The 17,374-nt window shown below is 40.0% G+C and overlaps 1 protein-coding gene across 1 annotated transcript in view; it reads right to left on the bottom strand.

Moving 5' to 3' along the window:
• The window catches only part of OXCT1 (3-oxoacid CoA-transferase 1), a gene marked incomplete at its 5' end in the record, with an annotated part of 95,967 nt that overhangs the window by 58,994 nt on the left and 19,599 nt on the right, over window positions 1-17,374 (bottom strand). Inside the window, 2 exons of the mRNA XM_026865807.1 lie at window positions 10,970-11,030; window positions 15,691-15,797. Of these exons, the coding sequence (XP_026721608.1) occupies window positions 10,970-11,030; window positions 15,691-15,797 (168 nt within the window). The remainder of the gene's footprint in view (window positions 1-10,969; window positions 11,031-15,690; window positions 15,798-17,374) is intronic.

Here is a 17,374-nt window from a genome sequence, read left to right as displayed (position 1 = left end):
AATCTTCCAGCACAATGTTGTGTGTAGGTTTAACTATCTGAACAGCAGTCAGCAACAATATGATCTGCTATGAATTTTAACCACTTAACATTCACTAATCCAGCAATGAAGTGCCAAATCTGAACCCACATAATTAGAGGTTATATATAAAAGAAATCACAGGAAAAAAAAAAACAACCAAACAACCCAAAACCAACATAGCTAAATTAACTATTAAAGAAGTAGATTCCTCTGAAAATCAGTAACATGTTAACTAAACATAAAAAGAACTCCCTTTTGAACTCCCTTCTAGCCCAGTCTATTCCAGTGCTTCTAAAACCATCTAAGATGGTCTGCACAACAGCTGTAAAAATATTATGGGTTTCTGTTCTGTCTTTTAATAAACACATGCACACAAAGAAGCAAGGAATCAAATACAATGAATGGAAATAAAAACAACAAAAGAGCATCCCAGTCTGGGGTTGGGCTTCTTGTTGGCAAACTAAAATTACTGTGGCAACAGCGTGCAAACATTTCTAGGAGTTGCTTTTCGAAATCAGTACTAGTAGTCCCTGGATTTCAATCCCTACCTTTCTCTGACTTGTTCTTTAACCTTCCATGACTGGCACCAAACTGCTTTTTAACATTGCTGAATATTGAAGCAGAAAAGGCATTAAACACTTCAGCCCTCTTTGTACTCTGCATTAGTAATTTTACTCTCCATATTGAGCAGTAAAGTATCAGTGCCCTTGGTCTCCCAGTCCACTACGTATGTACTCTTAGGAAGATTTCTTGCTACTTTCAAGTCTTATTTTGTACTGGGATGGAGATTTCTGAGTTTGCTTCTGTGTGCTTAAGCACTTTCGTCTGTTTGGGTTTTGTAATGCTTACATCTGACATCTCACTTTCTGTCATTTTTCTTTTCTGTGTTTGAGATTGCAACAATTGTGATCCAGATCAAACTCCTACTGCTTTTCCAATGCTTTCTCCATGCTAGAAGAGTTTATTCTCAAGTTCTTAACACACTCTTCCCCTAACTTCATTTCTTCTTAGCTATACCTCCCAGGAGCCTTCATCTATCAAGTCTTTGAGCTCACAAAATGAGACTTCCTAAGAGGCATTCCTGATATTTTGCCGTTTTCCCTTCTGTGTTTTCTAAAGATAATGTGCTTGCATTACATGGTTACTGTCTCACAAGTGTTCACTCAAATCTTTCATCTAAGGTTCCTTTGGGAAAGGATATTGTAATGCTTATACTCTATAACCGGGTTATCTAAATTCAGATCCACAAGTGTTTCTGATCCAAGATTTAGCCAAAATCTAAGCATGCAAATCCAATCATGCAGTCAAAAGCCCTGACTAACCATCTAGATGTTTAAGATGTAAATACTTCCATACCTGTATTTATTCTAATAATATATATTATAATACATAATACATATATTTTGCATGTATTACACTAAGACATTACGGTAACTAGCATTCTACTGTCATTTGTGCCAAAAGCTGCTGGTAAGGTGGCAGGACTAATCAGCTCAGTGTCCATCCTGTGCCAGATGACATTCTCAGACAAAACATTCCCCCACTGCAGATCCCTGGGCCACCCATTCAGCAAACATCCCCTAAGCACACACAGAGTCATCACTGAGCAATTAAACAATATTGAAAAAGGCTATAGCAACACAACAGCTTAGTAGTTACAGCATTTGCACAAAAGAACCCCAATTCTGTATTCTTTTTGGCCTCAAATCCTGTTCTGTGGTTTCCCTAATGCAAAGTCTGTGCCCATCCCAAATCCAGAACCATTTCCTGTAGGAGGGTTCAGTTTCAAGTTCCATGGCTGGGGCATACAGGTAAGGAAAAAGATTCTTTTAGATTATTTTTCTACTTTAAAGTAGTACTTACAGGCTTTTTACAGTAAACTGTCACTGTGCAAAAACCTTGAAGAATTCCTCAGAACAATGCTATGCATCTGAGGAAAGTTTTGACATTGTTAAAGAATTTGGAGGAACAGACACCAAAAAAAGGTTCATTTTCCAGTTTCCTCAATAAAACACAATGCCATGATTTAGCACAGATAACAGGATACAAATAGCTTATTTCAGTTTGCTTGTCCCTTAGCGCAGCACAGTTCATTGTACCTGAGATAATGGCGCTCACTGACGTGGCTGTGTTGTTACCAGGCAACCGGAGATAAAATGCAGGGTTTAATGATTTTTATTTAATGCATTTTTATGAGAAAGTACACTCTCTTTTTTCCTCCCCTGGTATTATTTGAGGTGGAAATGCTGTTTACACAGGGAGATATATTTAGCCATCCCATGCAATCTGAACAAGAAAATTATTCAAACTGGATATTCAAACAGCCGGTCAATAAATATTTCTAAACATATTGACCATTACCACTATCAAACACTTACATCATGGCAGTGGCTGAGGAGATCTCAAACCACTTCACCAGGGTCAAGTAGTCAGCAGGTCTCATAGCAGAGAGTAACAGTGGCAAGAAAACAGACAACAGCTTAGGGATGTTTGGGGCTGTTATGGATGTTCATGTACACCTCCATGGCAAACAGCAAGAGCCCAAGCCTTCACCTCTCCCACGCTGTCACAACACCCAGACTTGGCAAGGTCACACTATGTTTTTTCCTGTGGCTTTGAGTTGCCTCAATTCTCTGTAAAAAAGAAGCATCATCACCAAAAGGTGTCCCTCCCAGTCGGGTCCTGCTTACAGAAGCCTCTACAGGAAGATGCACATGTTAGGAAGCATCCTACCCTCACAGCCCTTGCCTGAGCAGTCCAAGCACATATCCAGGAGGTCTCCCTGTAACTTCAAGTGGCTACACATTTAATTTCCCATCACAAAATTCAGTGGGTCTGTTGAAGGGTCTGACAGCACTGCTGCCTGCTGAATTCAGCAGACTTGTCCTTCATTCAACAGAGAGTGTTTGCCACATACATAAGACCACACAAGCCCTCAAGTTTCTTCACATGTCAAGCCCTTCCTCTGCACCTTTATAAGGGCTGGTAGTTTGTATGTTACCTGTGGCTGCTGAGTTCCTTTTAGATGAGCTGATTTCCAAACTCTCCCATCTTTGCAGTAGCAGCAGCAAAGTGTTTATTAGATCTGAAAATCACCTGAAAGCCTCAGCTGAGGGCATGTGTCAGGGCTCAGGTCCAAACAAAGTTATAGTTCTGACTGCATACTTAACTCCTGCAAGTTCTGCAAGATGGAGTGAGAAGCAAATGTACAGAGAACTTTTTTTAAAATGCAACACTGTAGAAGAACTAAAAAACAAACTCCTGCATCATTTTGCTTTCACAAATAAAGCCAAACTAACTAATGCTGCCAATACCGGACTTTTTAACATTTTTCTCTGCAAAAGTTACCCTCCAAGTAACAGGAATCATGGAATTCAGTTGAAAACTTCTTTTTGACCCTTAATATTGGTCACCTTTAAACTGAAGTAGGAATTCCACTAGACTCTGTAGTTGGATCTTTATCGACAGTTATCTGTGCTGAGGTATGCACACTTATTATTGTGAATGTTAGCAGGTTCTACTTCCCATCACTTAAATAAGCAAAAGAAGTGCATGTAGTGGTCCAAAATACTTGTACAGGTTAGTAAACATCTCCTGCATTTCATCAGAAATCTACAATCAATGTATTTCTGATCCCAGCAAGAGTACTGAACAGCTACTTCTGACCATTTCCATAGTCAAAATAAACAAGGCTGAGGGTCAGATGCTTTAATCTGAAATTTGTTCTAGGGGAATTTTAAAAATCAGTAACTCTCCACTGTGTACCACAGACATAACTGGTAATGGTACAGACTGACTTCCTCCTTCGTCAGAAACCTTTCCACACACAGCCAGCCTTACTCCTCACTACATAGGGGAATTTTAAAGCAAGCAATAGCTATGTGGGTCTGTGAGATGGAGTTTTTTTGTCTTCACTCTTACCCTCCACATCCACAAATACTGTCAAGCTCTCCCACTTCTGAATTGTTACAAAATTTAAGTGTCTGTCCCTACTTCAACTAAGAGAGTATTAAATGCCACACTGACATTGGAGAACTTTAATACATTAAAGAAAAAAGTGTCTTTTACTGTGTATGACTGTCAGGAGATTTCACAGCTCCTTGGGTTAATTTAGAAGGACAGGTTAACAAATGCAATTGATTCTGAATGTACTTCCCACTTTCAGCAAGTTCACAGATATCTTGCAATTGGATTTCTAGTAATTTATATTTCCATTGGTATGGATCTTACTAAGCCAATTGCCATTCCATATTTTTATCAATGCTTAGAAACTAAAATATCTGTGGAAAGATTGATGAAATAATAAATCCTAGTTACTAGACACAACAGGTAAACTGGATCTGTTCAAACATAACATGTTTCATTAAAAAACAGAAAGACATCTGTGATCAAGAAATACCTGCCATGCTTACAGAATCCATGCTGAAAAACACTGATTACATTCTCCTTGAAGTATGCCAGAAATGGATCAACATGGTGCAACTAACACTGCAAGACCCCTTGTATAATGATCACCAAAGACTACAGGTATGCAAAGAAGGAAGCAGCAGCACCAAAGAATAACTCTAGTTTTCATGTGACATTAGTGGGAGCAGTGTTACAGTGCTGAAGACGCTTCAGTTGGCCGTATTTGTAAAGTTTCAGAAAAAAACATAGGGAGAAGGAGATGGACAGGAAAAGGATAGGAATGCTGAAGAAAATGTTTTACAGATAGAATCATTAAGACCTCAATCTGTTCATCATATCAACAGCACTGAGAAGTCACTCAATGGGAAGGATATGCCAGCTTCAGAAAGGTTTTTAATCTAGTAGAAGGGAATAAAAGCACTGGATGGAACCTAAAGCCAAACTATTTAAAGCAAAAAGACATATTTATACCAATGAGGGTGATTAACCACTGGAACATGCAGAACCAGAAGGATGGGTTTTCTATTTCTTGTTTTATTTGTATCAAAGAAGAATAACTTTCTGATTAAACCTATCTTTCAAAATTCAAGTTATACACCGATTGAATGTTCTTACTGAACTTAATAATGATATAAGCAAATGGCCTACAACCCACCCTTCTAATGTAAAGCTTAACACATTAAGTTCTGTTGCTGAAAAAAGAGATTGCTTCTAAAGGACTGGACAAAACCGTCCTTTAGACAGTTACATTTATGTTATGTATGCATAAATAACCCATTAGAATATCTACGAGAACAACTCTCCTCTTCTGTGTATTTATAGCATTCATTTAAAAAAAAATATTTTAGCAACACAAAAATCAGAAACACAGAGGGATATGCCTCTAATTTTTGCTAGCTACCTGCCTCAGCTTGGTGCTTTTTTCTAGACAAGCAGATGTTGGTAGCCTAAGTCTGGTTGCATAACAGGTACAAAGCTTCACATTCAAAATTGGGATGGGAGTGCCAGACTGAGAAACTACAATCCTGCAAATCCCAAACAATGTATCCCAGTCACTGTATGACTCTGAAATTAAGCCTGACCTGTAGCTAGTTTGATGGAAAGGAGAAGGAATGGCTTCAAATCTCTACTTCTATATGTCTGCTTAAATTCAGTTAAATGGTCACTGTGTGAAAAACAGAAACAGAGCTGGGAACAGATACCAGAATGCATAAATCCCTGCTGCCAAGACAGTATGTGAATTACTAGCCTACACAAACTTTTTTCTGCTCCCTGTAAGTGAGATTGAGAATTTCACCCTTCAGCCTTGAACAACATAAACTAAGGAGCCAAGCAAAACTCTTTTCAGCTGTCTCAGTTTCCTAATGATTAGTTCTAGACAGCAGATGTACTAGATGCCATATTGAGATATGCCCTTCCAATTCCCTGGGTTTGAACTCCTAAATCCAAACACAACATTCTGAATTCTGCTTTGGAAGAAACACACTTAAGCCAATGAGGCACTGCATTTGGCTCAAATTTTCTATTTGTTCTAAATCTCTGCTTATGCTTCTTCACACATTAATTTGTCTGTAAAGAATTAAGAGTTGTAAAGTAACAATGTGCCATCTTGCAAAAAGCTTGTCAGTTTTTAAACGGTATTGAAAAAGCATCAAGACTCATGGTGGACACAGTTCACAGCAGATCTACTAAAGACTGTTAAGTGGAATTAGAACAAGAAGGATCTCACATAATTGCTGCTCACTGACAAGAAAATTCTACCCTATCATATGTGGATAGAAGAGCAGAAAGAGAGAATGAGATGGAATGTAGGTGGAAGGCTCTGATCTACTTAAATTCTCTAAACGCCAGACTGAACAAAGTATGAAGGGCAAGTGACTAGAAGAAAAGGGAATAATGAAAGATTCTTTATTTCATTTTTAAATGGAAAAATATTTTAAACCTTCCTTGAAAACCAACCGTGAAAATTCATGGACTGTTGCTGTACTGTAAGTCATGTGACAAATTCTATGGTCAGAACTATTTTTTGAAATAGTTCTGTATAACACAAAAAAAATAACTCAAGTTCCCAAATATATTATCCAGAGATGTTTAGGTAATGAATATATTTTCCAGGTAAGATTTTATCAAAAAAACCCCAAAAAGCCCAAACAAAGCCCAAACTCCAAATGAAAAAAAAACAAACCAAACAAAGACCCTGAAGAAACACAAACCACTTTCATTTACAATTTACTAGAAATAGTCTAGAGGGATTTGTCTTGATTTTACTGTCAAACCATATTTAGCTTTTATTAGGCATATAAATGGTGTGATATAAAAGGTTTATTAGGCATATCAGAGTGTGATGAAAAAGCTAACAGACTCTATCTTTTAGATATTGATATGGCTTAGGAACTCTCCAATCACCAGTGTACTTCCAGTGTTGGCTGCTCCATGTTTTTAAACATTATCATTTTAGACAACAAGGAAAAATGACAGAAAGATTCGAATAAACCTACATCATCTAGTCTATCCTCTTTCTCAAGGCGTAATGAAATGTCTGCTTCTTATTCTGGACTGATATTTATGTAATTTATTATATTTTGGAGACCACAAATGTGATAGCTCCATAATTTATCCAATCTAAGTTGTTATATACTTATTATCACTAAGTTTTGCATAAGGTCTTATGTGAATCTTCTTAAGCACAGCCTAAGCCTACTGTTTATTCTTTCATCCACATATTATTTTATTTAACAAATTATTTTATTTAGCAAAAGGACAGGCAGGGAAGAGGAGGGGGGACGTCACCCTCTATCTATGTCAGTGACCAGCTGGAGTTCATGGAGCTCTGCCTGGGGATGGATGAGGAGCTGACCATGAGTTTATGGGTCAGGATTAAAGGAAAGGCAGGGACAGGAGACATTAGAGTGGGGGTCTGCTACAGGCAACCTGACCAGGAAGACCAAGCAGATGATGTCCCCTGTAGACAGATAGGAGCAGCCTCATGTTCGCAGGCCCTGGTCCTCATGGGGGACTTCAGCCACCCCGATTTCCTGTTGGAGGGGCAACACAACAGGGCATAAGCAATCCAGAAGGTTCCTGGAATGCACTAATGATCAATTCCTTCTCCAAGTGGTAGAGGAGCCAACGAAGAGAGGTGCTATGCTGGACCTTGTTCTAACCAAAAAGGAGGGGCTGGTGGGGAGTGTGAAGCTCAAGGGCAGCCTTGGCTGCAGTGACCATGAAATGGTGGAGTTCAAGTTCCTTGGGGTGGTGAGGAAGGCACACAGTGAGCTCGTTACCCTGGACTCCAGGAGAGCAGACTTCGGTCTCCTGAGGGATCTGCTGGACAGAGTAGCATGGAGTAAAGCCCTGGAGGGAAGAGCAGCCCAAGAACAGTGGTTGATATTCAAGGATCACCTCCTCCAAGTTTAGGAGCAAGGCATCCCGACAAAGAGGAAGCCAGGCAAGAACACCAGGAGGCCTGCATGGATGAACATGGAGCACCTGGACAAGCTCAAACACAAAGAGGAAGCCTACAGAGGGTGGAAACAAGGACAGGTAGCCTGGAAGGAATAAAGAGAAACTGTCCGAGCAGCTAGGGGATAAGATTAGGAAGGCCAAAGCCCTGTTTGAACTTAATCTGGTCAGGGACATCAAGGGCAAGAAGAAAAGCTTTTATAGGTACGCTGGTGAAGAAAGGAAGACCAGAGAAAATGTGGGCCATCTTGAGAAGGAAGCAGGAGACCTGGTTGCCCAGGGTACAGAGAAGGCTGAGGTACTCAGTGACTTTTTTGCCTCAGTTTTAACTGGCAAGGGCTCCAGCCACACTGTCCAAGTTGCAGAAGACAAATGTGGGGACTGGGAGAGTGAAGAACTGGCCACTGTAGGAAAAGATCAGATTCGAGACCGTCTGAGGAACCAGAAGGTGCACAAATCCATGGACCTGATGAGATGCATCTGTGGGTCCTGAGGTAACTGGCAGATGAAGTGGTGTGAGAGATGACTTGTAAAAACAGGTCCTGAAAAAACAGGCCTGCAAGAAACAAGCACTGAGAAAAACAGCCTGAGAAAAAGGTCAACAGGGCGAGTGGAGGCACTTTGAGCTAAGGAATGTCTCAAATGCTTGCAAGTAATGAAACTATAGTCACAGGGTAGATAGTGTGGAGGTTGCAGCTGATAAGGCTGCCCGAATACCACAGGATGCAGCTGGAGCAAGGAGCCATGTGAAGATAGGACAGCCCTGCTCTGGTGAACCTGGTCAAATTTCAAGGTCCAGTGAGTGACCTTTGCTTCATTATCCATGAAATGCATATTAATGGTAATATACTTGAATATGCTAATGAAGACTAACAAGATCATGCTAATTACATCATCCCATGAAACACCTTACCTCTCCAAATACATGGGATGCACAGGTATGTGGGTCGACCTAGGGGACAGACCCCAGGAAAGTATGTATAAATGGAGGGGGGCAAGGGTTGGGGGAAACTAAACAGTGAACTGAAGTGAAGATGACGGATGCCTAGTGGAGCACTCACTGGAGGGATCGATGTAGGAACCCAGACTGGTGATGTCTATTCCTCTGTTCTCTCCATCTCCCTCCTTTCCTTTTTCCCCTTTTCCTTCACTGCCATTAAGAAATGCAAGGCATACTGTATCGCTTGCCACAACTCATTATATACTTAGCCAATTATCATGTATCCAATTAGTACATTGTGAGACGTCAATAAATGGTTGGACTTTGAGATTTGTCTCACCATTGTCCACTCTGTTGGGGATTTATGAATCTGAATCACTTGTCTCTCTCATCTGAGTGGGACGTGACAAGTGTCTAAGCCACTATCCATCATGTCTGAGAAGTCATGGCAGTCCAGTGAAGGTCCTACTGATTGGAAAGGGGAAACATAATCCCCATTTTTAAAAAGTAAAATAAGAGAAGACCCAGGGAACTACAGGCCAGCCAGTCGCACCTCTGTGCCCAGCAAGATCATGGAGCTGATCCCCATGGAATCTACGCTAAGGCACATGGAAAATAAGGAGGTGATTGGTGACAGCCAACATGGCTTCACTAAGGGCAAATCGAGCCTGATGAATCTGGTGGCCTTCTATGATGGGGTTAGAGCATTGGTGGGTAAGGAAAGAGCAACTGATTTCATCTACCTGGACTTGTGCAAAGCATTTGTCCCACATGACGTCCTTGTCTCTAAATTGGAGAGACATGGATTTCACAAATGGACCACTCAGTGAATAAGGAATTGGCTGGATGGTTGAACTCCAAGAGTTACAGTCAACGGCTCAATGTCCAAGTGGAGAGCAGTGACAAGTGGTGTTCCTCAGGGCTCAATGTGGGGACTGGCACTGTTTAACATCTTTGTTGAAGACATGGACAGTGTGATCGAGTGCACCCTCAGCAAGTCTGCTGATGACACTGAGCTGTGTGGTGCGGTCGATGTGCTGGAGTGAAGGGATGTGCCATCCAGAGGGACTTGGACAGGCTGGAGAGGTGGGCCTGTGTGAACCTCATGGAGTTCAACAAGGCCAAGTGCAAGGTCCTGCACATGGGTCAGGGCAAACCCAAGCACAAATACAGGCTGGGCAATGAGTGGATTGAGAGAAGCCCTGAGGAAAGAAATTGGAGGTACTGGTGGATGGAAAACTGACTATGAGCCAGCAATGTGCGCTCGCAAACCAGAAAGCCAACCTTATCCTGGGCTGCATCAAGAAAAGCGTGGCCAGCAGGTTGAGGGAGCAGATTCTCCTCTGCTCTGCTCTCATGAGACCCCACCTGCAGTGCTGTGTCCAGTTCTGGGGCCCCCAACATAAGGAGGACATGGACCTGTTCCAGCAAGTCCAGAGGAGGCCACAAAGCTGATCAGGGGGCTGGAGCACCTCCCCTATGAGGACAAGTTGAGAGAGTTGGGGTTGTTCAGCCTGGAGAAAAGAAGGCTCCAGGGGACCTTATAGGGGACTTCCTGTACCTGGAGGGCACCTACAGAAAAGATGGGGAGGGACTCTTTATCAGGGAGTGTAGTGATAGGACAAGGGGTGATGGTTTTAAACTGAAGGAGAGTATATTTGTATTACATACAAGGAAGAAAATCTTCCCTGTGAGGGTGGTGAGGCACTGGAACAGGCTACCCAGAGAAGCTGTGGCTGCCCCCTCCCTGAAAGTGTGCAAGACCAGGTTGGACGGGGCTTTGGGCAACCTGGTCTACTAGAAGGGGTTGGAACTAGATGTTCTTTAAGGTCCCTTCCAACCAAACTATTCTATGATTCTATGAGATTTGAGGGCTGTAGCCTTTCAGAGGCTGGTCACAGTAAACATGAAGTCCTGGCCAGGATTACAACAGTAATAAACTGAGGAACCATGGTGAACTAACCACTAAAACATAGCACTAGGAGTAGGCAATCCAGGGAGACAGTTTAAACCACTGTCTCTGGAATGAAATCCCCCAATAAGTCAAGAGAAGAGGAACTCTGTCCCTAGAATCCCATGCAAAACAAAGGGGTTTCTTGACTATAGAGGTAAAGAGCTTACTATGTTTCAGTTCCCTACCTCTACCACAGTTGTCTGGGCAGCTTTACACATAGGTTGATTGAAGTTTCTTGCAGTTTTCCTGCAAAAGAGAAGAAAATGAATAAATATTAAAAGCTGTAATAGTACAAGGAAAGACTTTTCAGAGATAGGCTACAGGTATCTCTGTAATACGAACACCACAAATATATACCAAATAGCTAGAGGATTAATAAAAAAACACGAGGAAGTAAAAAGTATTATGTAATTGTGTAAGATGTCTATGAAATTAAGTATCTTGCTACATTAGAAAATATTTACTACAGCTCTTTTGAATTTTAACGAGGACATTGTTTAACTGAAATTGATTATGCTACTGATACCTTCATTTATTAGATCCAAGAGCAGCAGCAGCAATCTGGGATTTGTACAATGTACCTTCCCATTATTTCACTGCACAAAGAATAAAATTAATCTCCACAGGGGGTCCAGTTACAGGTCCTAACAGCCTCTCAAGTCCCACATATGCCTTTATAATTCAGACTAGGACTTGGGATAGTACTTTGCATAGTAGTCAATTTAATCCAGTTCTGTTGATTAAAAAAACTATGCCAGTTCTGGCACTCACTGCAAGACTCTGGCATTCATCCTAACGATTCCTGCACAGTATTTCTGTAACAAGGAAGAACTACCTCTAGGGAATAAAAGTAATACATTACATGTATACCATGCTGGGATCTGCACTGAGATCCTAGTAGGTACAGGGAAAAACAACGGACCTTTGTCAGCCCCTCTCTATATTTTTCAGAAAGCAAATAAAACTGTGCAGCATAATATTTAAGAGAAATTGTGTATATTTTAGTGGGGTTCTACTGATGGATTCTCAGCATTTTTCTCTTTAAAGAGTAGATTTCTTGAAATTTCTTCATCAAAATGCATGAAACTAGGGTTTAAAACAAGTCAAAACTTCCTTTCCCCCTGTTCCCTTTTCAGAGAAGCATTTTTTTTCTGACCATCCTCATTTCCCAATGCTTTTTCCTTCACCCTTTAGTGCAATGACCTTGTCTAGTGCTATGGCCATACTGAACTTTGGGATGCTGCCGCCACCTCGTGGCTTTGGTGGAGGTTGGGAATTGAAATGGTCAAATATTGAAATTACCATGCAGTTTCAACAAGATTTCTAGTGTAGAGATCTACAGAATCAAAACTATTCGCAATGACACATAACTTGGGGAAATACTGTTTTACTGGCAATACACAGCAGCTGTGAAGGTACAGTATCTTTTGTCCATGGGTCTCCTCTGTGGCTGTATAAACACAAAAGGATGTAAGAAGAGGAAACCAAAAAAAACCCCAACCAACTCTTGAATTTATATCCTTCTCTTAGTGAACAAATACAATACTAGCTGCCAGTGATTTAGGTAAAACTACCCTAAACTAGGTAGAGTATAAAATGAGAAGAAAACCAGAGTTACAAAAGCTGAATTAAAACAACAGGAGAATGGATACAGATAGGGGAAGGCAGATGGCAAAACAAAGAATTCAGTATTTCCTCCCAAGCAACTACTTTTCTGAGCCAAAGACTTTCTCAAGATTGTAGGTCTGCCAGTAAAAGAACCTGATATAGAATTATTTTTACATAGGGGAAAAAGTTACATGAAAACATTTCAATGACAAATTATTAAGAGTTAATGGGCTTGATTGTGACCCTATTAATAAAAGCTTATGCAATTTAGAATGTTCTTGGGTTAGTAAAGTTTTTTTCAAAACCAGCAGTCTTTTATAAGATCAAAGGTCTTATTTCTAAAGAACACATCATACAGAAGAAGAAAAACCAGAAACGCCACGCTTATTTTCCAACACAGAATAATGTTCAGGTTTTTGGAGTATGAAATGCAGAAACTAGCTAGCTAAGTCTGCCTTTTTATTTTAAGATAGTTTTCTGGACATCTCGACTCAGCAGTATCTGCAAGTCCACTGTTCCAGCAATGGCTTCCTAAACTGACCCAAAGGTATGACAACAGCTTTTGTCCCAAAGGAAAAAGGTAGCAAACTAGCTTACAGTAGACTAAACCAATGATCTACATCCACTATGGACCTAATGGTGCAGAGATGAAGGGACACCTCAGATATAAACTGAATTTATGTATTGCAGAACCACTTGAAGCATGAAGAGATAACCTGACATGACTGTCTGTGATAGCAGGGGCCCTGACTCAGGTTGTCCCTTCAATGCCTCTGTTCCTTTGTCAAGAGCACACTTTCATCGGCACCAAACTACACCTCCACTTGTAAAGTGGAAGTATATTGGGCTAGAACAACTCCAGAGCAGATGGTACCAGATGAAACGGGAGGGGATCCAAAGGAGGTAGAATGTCCACAACAGCAGTGGCACTCCCTGCTGTTGTCCCTAATAAGCAAAGCTGCAAAGAAGCTTAAAACCTGGAGACACTCTGTTCTACTAAACAGAACTAGTACCTGCATCAGACTAACAAAGCTAAAGGCCCATATATACATCCGTTCAGCTATCACAGGAACATGGTGGGATTATTTCATTATGTCTGAGGAAGTCTTGGATTATTTGTCTTAGTAATGGTGCAGTAATTTTTGCTAAGAATTATCATCTACTGGGCCCGATACAGGTCTTATTAGGCAAAAGCTGTGGTGCAGGACAGTCTATTCAGCATAAAGATGCCTGGAAGGAAGGCAGACATGGCATGCCGTATGGAACAAAAGAGCTAGGTGACATGAAGTATCATGTAGAAAACCATGTTTAAAAAAATGCCTTCTAAATGAGCTGGTGCCATTCTGGATTCCCAATAAAATAGTATAGCTTCATGTATGAAAACAGGCAAAAAACCTCATACTAGCCTGTGGTCCAAATAAGTCTACCTAAAGTACATCCTCCAAATTTAAAAAAGCTCTTAGCTTGACGGTTTGGCAGACACTTACTTCATTCTTATTGGCTCCACAGATACCGGAGTCATGGGATACACACTATAAATAGTACCACACTGCCATGAAAGCAGTGGCAGATGTGAGTAAACACAGAGCCTATGTGTATACAGGCATATTTCAGCAAACAAAAACAGAAGTCATATTAAAACAGTACAGAAACGTCCCACTGGCAGTCAATACATACTCAGTATGTTGCATGATGTCAAAAATACATTTTCCTTTTCATCAGTCCTGTAGATCACAGAGATATTGCTGTTACATTTGAATCTACAACAGTTTCCTCCTCTGTTGCCTCCCATAGGCTATGAGATGAGCCTATGTTTCTCTGTTCTAGGCCATCAGGTAATCTGCACCTCATCTAAAGCCAGAAAAGGTCACTGCTGATTATGAGCAAATTCTTTGAAGCTAGAAATACTCTACATGAAATAAGATACTGGATGATGATGTTTCCATCTTTGATTAGTTACACTTGAAAGAAGGACTCAAGATTTTTAGGTCTCCACTCCAGATGGAAGTAGTATCTGGTATCAACTGTACTGTGTGAATGTGAGAGACATATGAAGACTTCTGAAAGGAACAGAAGGGAGAGGAAAAGCGATAAAGAGAGATCAACGGGACATAAAGGGGGGGAGAATGCAACCAGTCTGTTTCTGTGGAGAATGAAAGAATTTTTCTGAGTGAGTGAGCATCACTACATAGACACGGGGTAAAAGCACAGACAATAGAGGTTTAAGGTCAAACAAAGACAAGCACAAGGGTGAAGACTGTTTCCTGTATTCCATGTCCCAAAGTCTAAGGAAAGGAGTTTAGCAGCCATCAAATTCATGTGCACACACACAAGTAAGTTCAGTTTTCAATCAGAAACCATCTTGTCTTGCCAGTGGGCAAGCCAGGATGTCAAGATTTGAGTAAAATAAAAGCTTCTTTTTAAATTTTCAAATATTTTTATTTAATATTATTTCCATAGGTTACATAGATAAAAATTTATGTGAATACATGCATACATATATAAAGAAAAACATTATCAGTATTATTTTATCCATGTATTTTTCAGTTGCTTTTTCAACTCCTTGTTTAATGCATACAAATACAGACTGCATCATTCAACATCTTCTTGTAGTAACCTGCAGCTGATTACCATAACACTTACCTTTTCATCTGATAGCCATAAAACAAACAAATGAAAACCAGATGTTAAAGATAAGCAATCCTCTCCTGCTTCAGTTCAGGACACACCAGAGTACAAACATAACAACTCAAACAAATGATGTTATCTCTAGTACAATGCCCAAACTTTTTGCTACAAAAGTATTTCATATGATACCTCTTCCTACGCCAGCGAGATCAAATTGACTTGACATACTTTTCTGGGGACAGAATCAAGTTTTCCCATCACTGACTGGCCAGGAGACTGTATCAGCTCCCTTCTCTTCTGATATGTATGAACCTGCACTTCTTGGGTCAGCCTTCAATTGCACAAGGAAAAGGACCCAAACTAACATGAAAATTGAACCAAACAGAACGACACTACATTTCTCCACAGTCATCATAATAACTTTGGTCTGCCATGTCTCATTTTTAACTACCAATGTTTTATTTCACAGCTATGTTTGAATTCTCAAAAGTCATTAAAAAAAGCAATTATACTTTGTTTTTTATAGCAGTGTAATCTGACAGTAGGGAAAGGCAATATGAAATAAAGTGAAATCAAGAAAATATTATTTTGCCATCAGACAGAAGACAGGATTCTCCTCTCATTATCTAAACCATTAAAGAATCTTTTCCCACTGGTGAACAAATCATACCTGAAAATTATGTTTCCTGCACGATCAGCCTTCCATGCCTTCACAAGAGCAAAGTCTCCTGTAATTGACTTCTCCAGAATAAAGTGACGGCCATCAAACTCTCTCACCTACAGAGAAAAGTACTGAATAAATCGGAGAAGCACGGAAAGGCTGTAAACCCCAGTTTTATCACAGTGTCACTATTTAGTAAAACACAGTGAGAATCAGATCCATATTCCTGCTGCTCCATCTACCGGAAATAGACATGTTTTTTCCTGCACATCTACCAACTAACCAAAAACTGAAATGCTAAAGCAGAACTGTTGAAAAAGATCATCATCACTGTCCACCACCAGAAACTCCAAATCTAAACCAAAGGTGATTTGAGACAGAGTACTCAAATCACACCATCTGACAGGCTGAATTTAATTTGGTTTTCTCCGCATTTATGATCAAAATCTATAATGATATTGTGCCTGAAGATCGAATATGTAACTGACAAACAGCTAGTACTTTAATCCTATATAGAAACATGAAACAGCACTTCTCTTAATGTCAAAGTTAGATTATACATAAATACTATTTGAGAGTATTTAAAATTTCTGGGAGGGGAAGGAATTATTGACAAAAGTGTATCAAAAGTCAGTTTTTCAGTCTGTAAGAGGAGATCTGAGCTTTTATGAAATGACACTTGCATTTGAAATGGATTTGGAGAATGGATTTCATCAAATCATGCTAGTCATGTTATTAGCCTCCCAAAAGACTGAGGGGAGTGAGAGAGACTTTTCCACAAATCTTAGAAGAAAAGTGTTGTCAAAATTATAAGCTATTTAATAAACAAAACATTCCTTCAAAAGGTAAAACATCATAATGACATATTCAGTAAGAAAATTAAGAGAAAAGACCAAGTTAATGATTAGATACTGAAAATAGCCATGTATAAAATATACGGAAACCATGGCAGGGGAAATTAACTTTACCCCAGAGATGTTCTTGACGTAGAATTTAATCCCATTTGCAGCCTAATGGGAGCAGAGATCATCAGGGTCCATCCATTACTTCAAGTACAATTATGGCAATGAAATCTCTCTCCTTCTCCAAATTCTACATCCAACTTGAGTATGAAGCCCTCATTTCTCACTCGGAAGCCACACTTTTTATTTCTTTGCAATTTCACATACTCAAGACTAAATTGCATTTCAACTGCTGACAAATGTACTTCCCAAAAGTTTGTGTCAACTGAGCTCTTCCCTCTTTAACAGGAAAATGTCCCATCTCTTCCAATGCTAAAGCTTTTATGTACAGCTGCAGGGCTGCTTACTCCATACCACAGTATTTATGAAGCACCTGCCCCACTAATAGGAGGTTGTTCTCAATCCATACTGTGCACTTCAGTGGCCTGGTTTTGTTGTAATACACAGTGAATCTTCTCAGAAAGCTGTCAAGTGAAGAGTACTCAGCGGCTTGGACCAGTTCTTGATACTATGTCACCCTAAAGCTGTAAAAACTTTTCTAACACATCACATAGGACAAAACTAAGCAGTGAGAGAAAAACTAATGTGTCTGGTGCCACAGATATGCTGTTATTTCAACATAGCAAGGTTAAACTTGGTCAGGAGGCGTTTAAACTACTATTTATCTTAGAAATAGGTAAGAAATTCAGTTTTCAATGCAGAAGGCTTCCTAATAACAAACTGATGTCTTA

The sequence above is a fragment of the Athene cunicularia genome, assembly GCF_003259725.1.
Source record: "Athene cunicularia isolate RWA chromosome Z unlocalized genomic scaffold, athCun1 chrZ_part1, whole genome shotgun sequence".
NCBI lineage: Eukaryota > Metazoa > Chordata > Aves > Strigiformes > Strigidae > Athene > Athene cunicularia.
The sequence above is the reverse complement of the archived record's forward strand: the minus strand, read 5'-3'. Positions and strand labels throughout refer to the sequence as shown.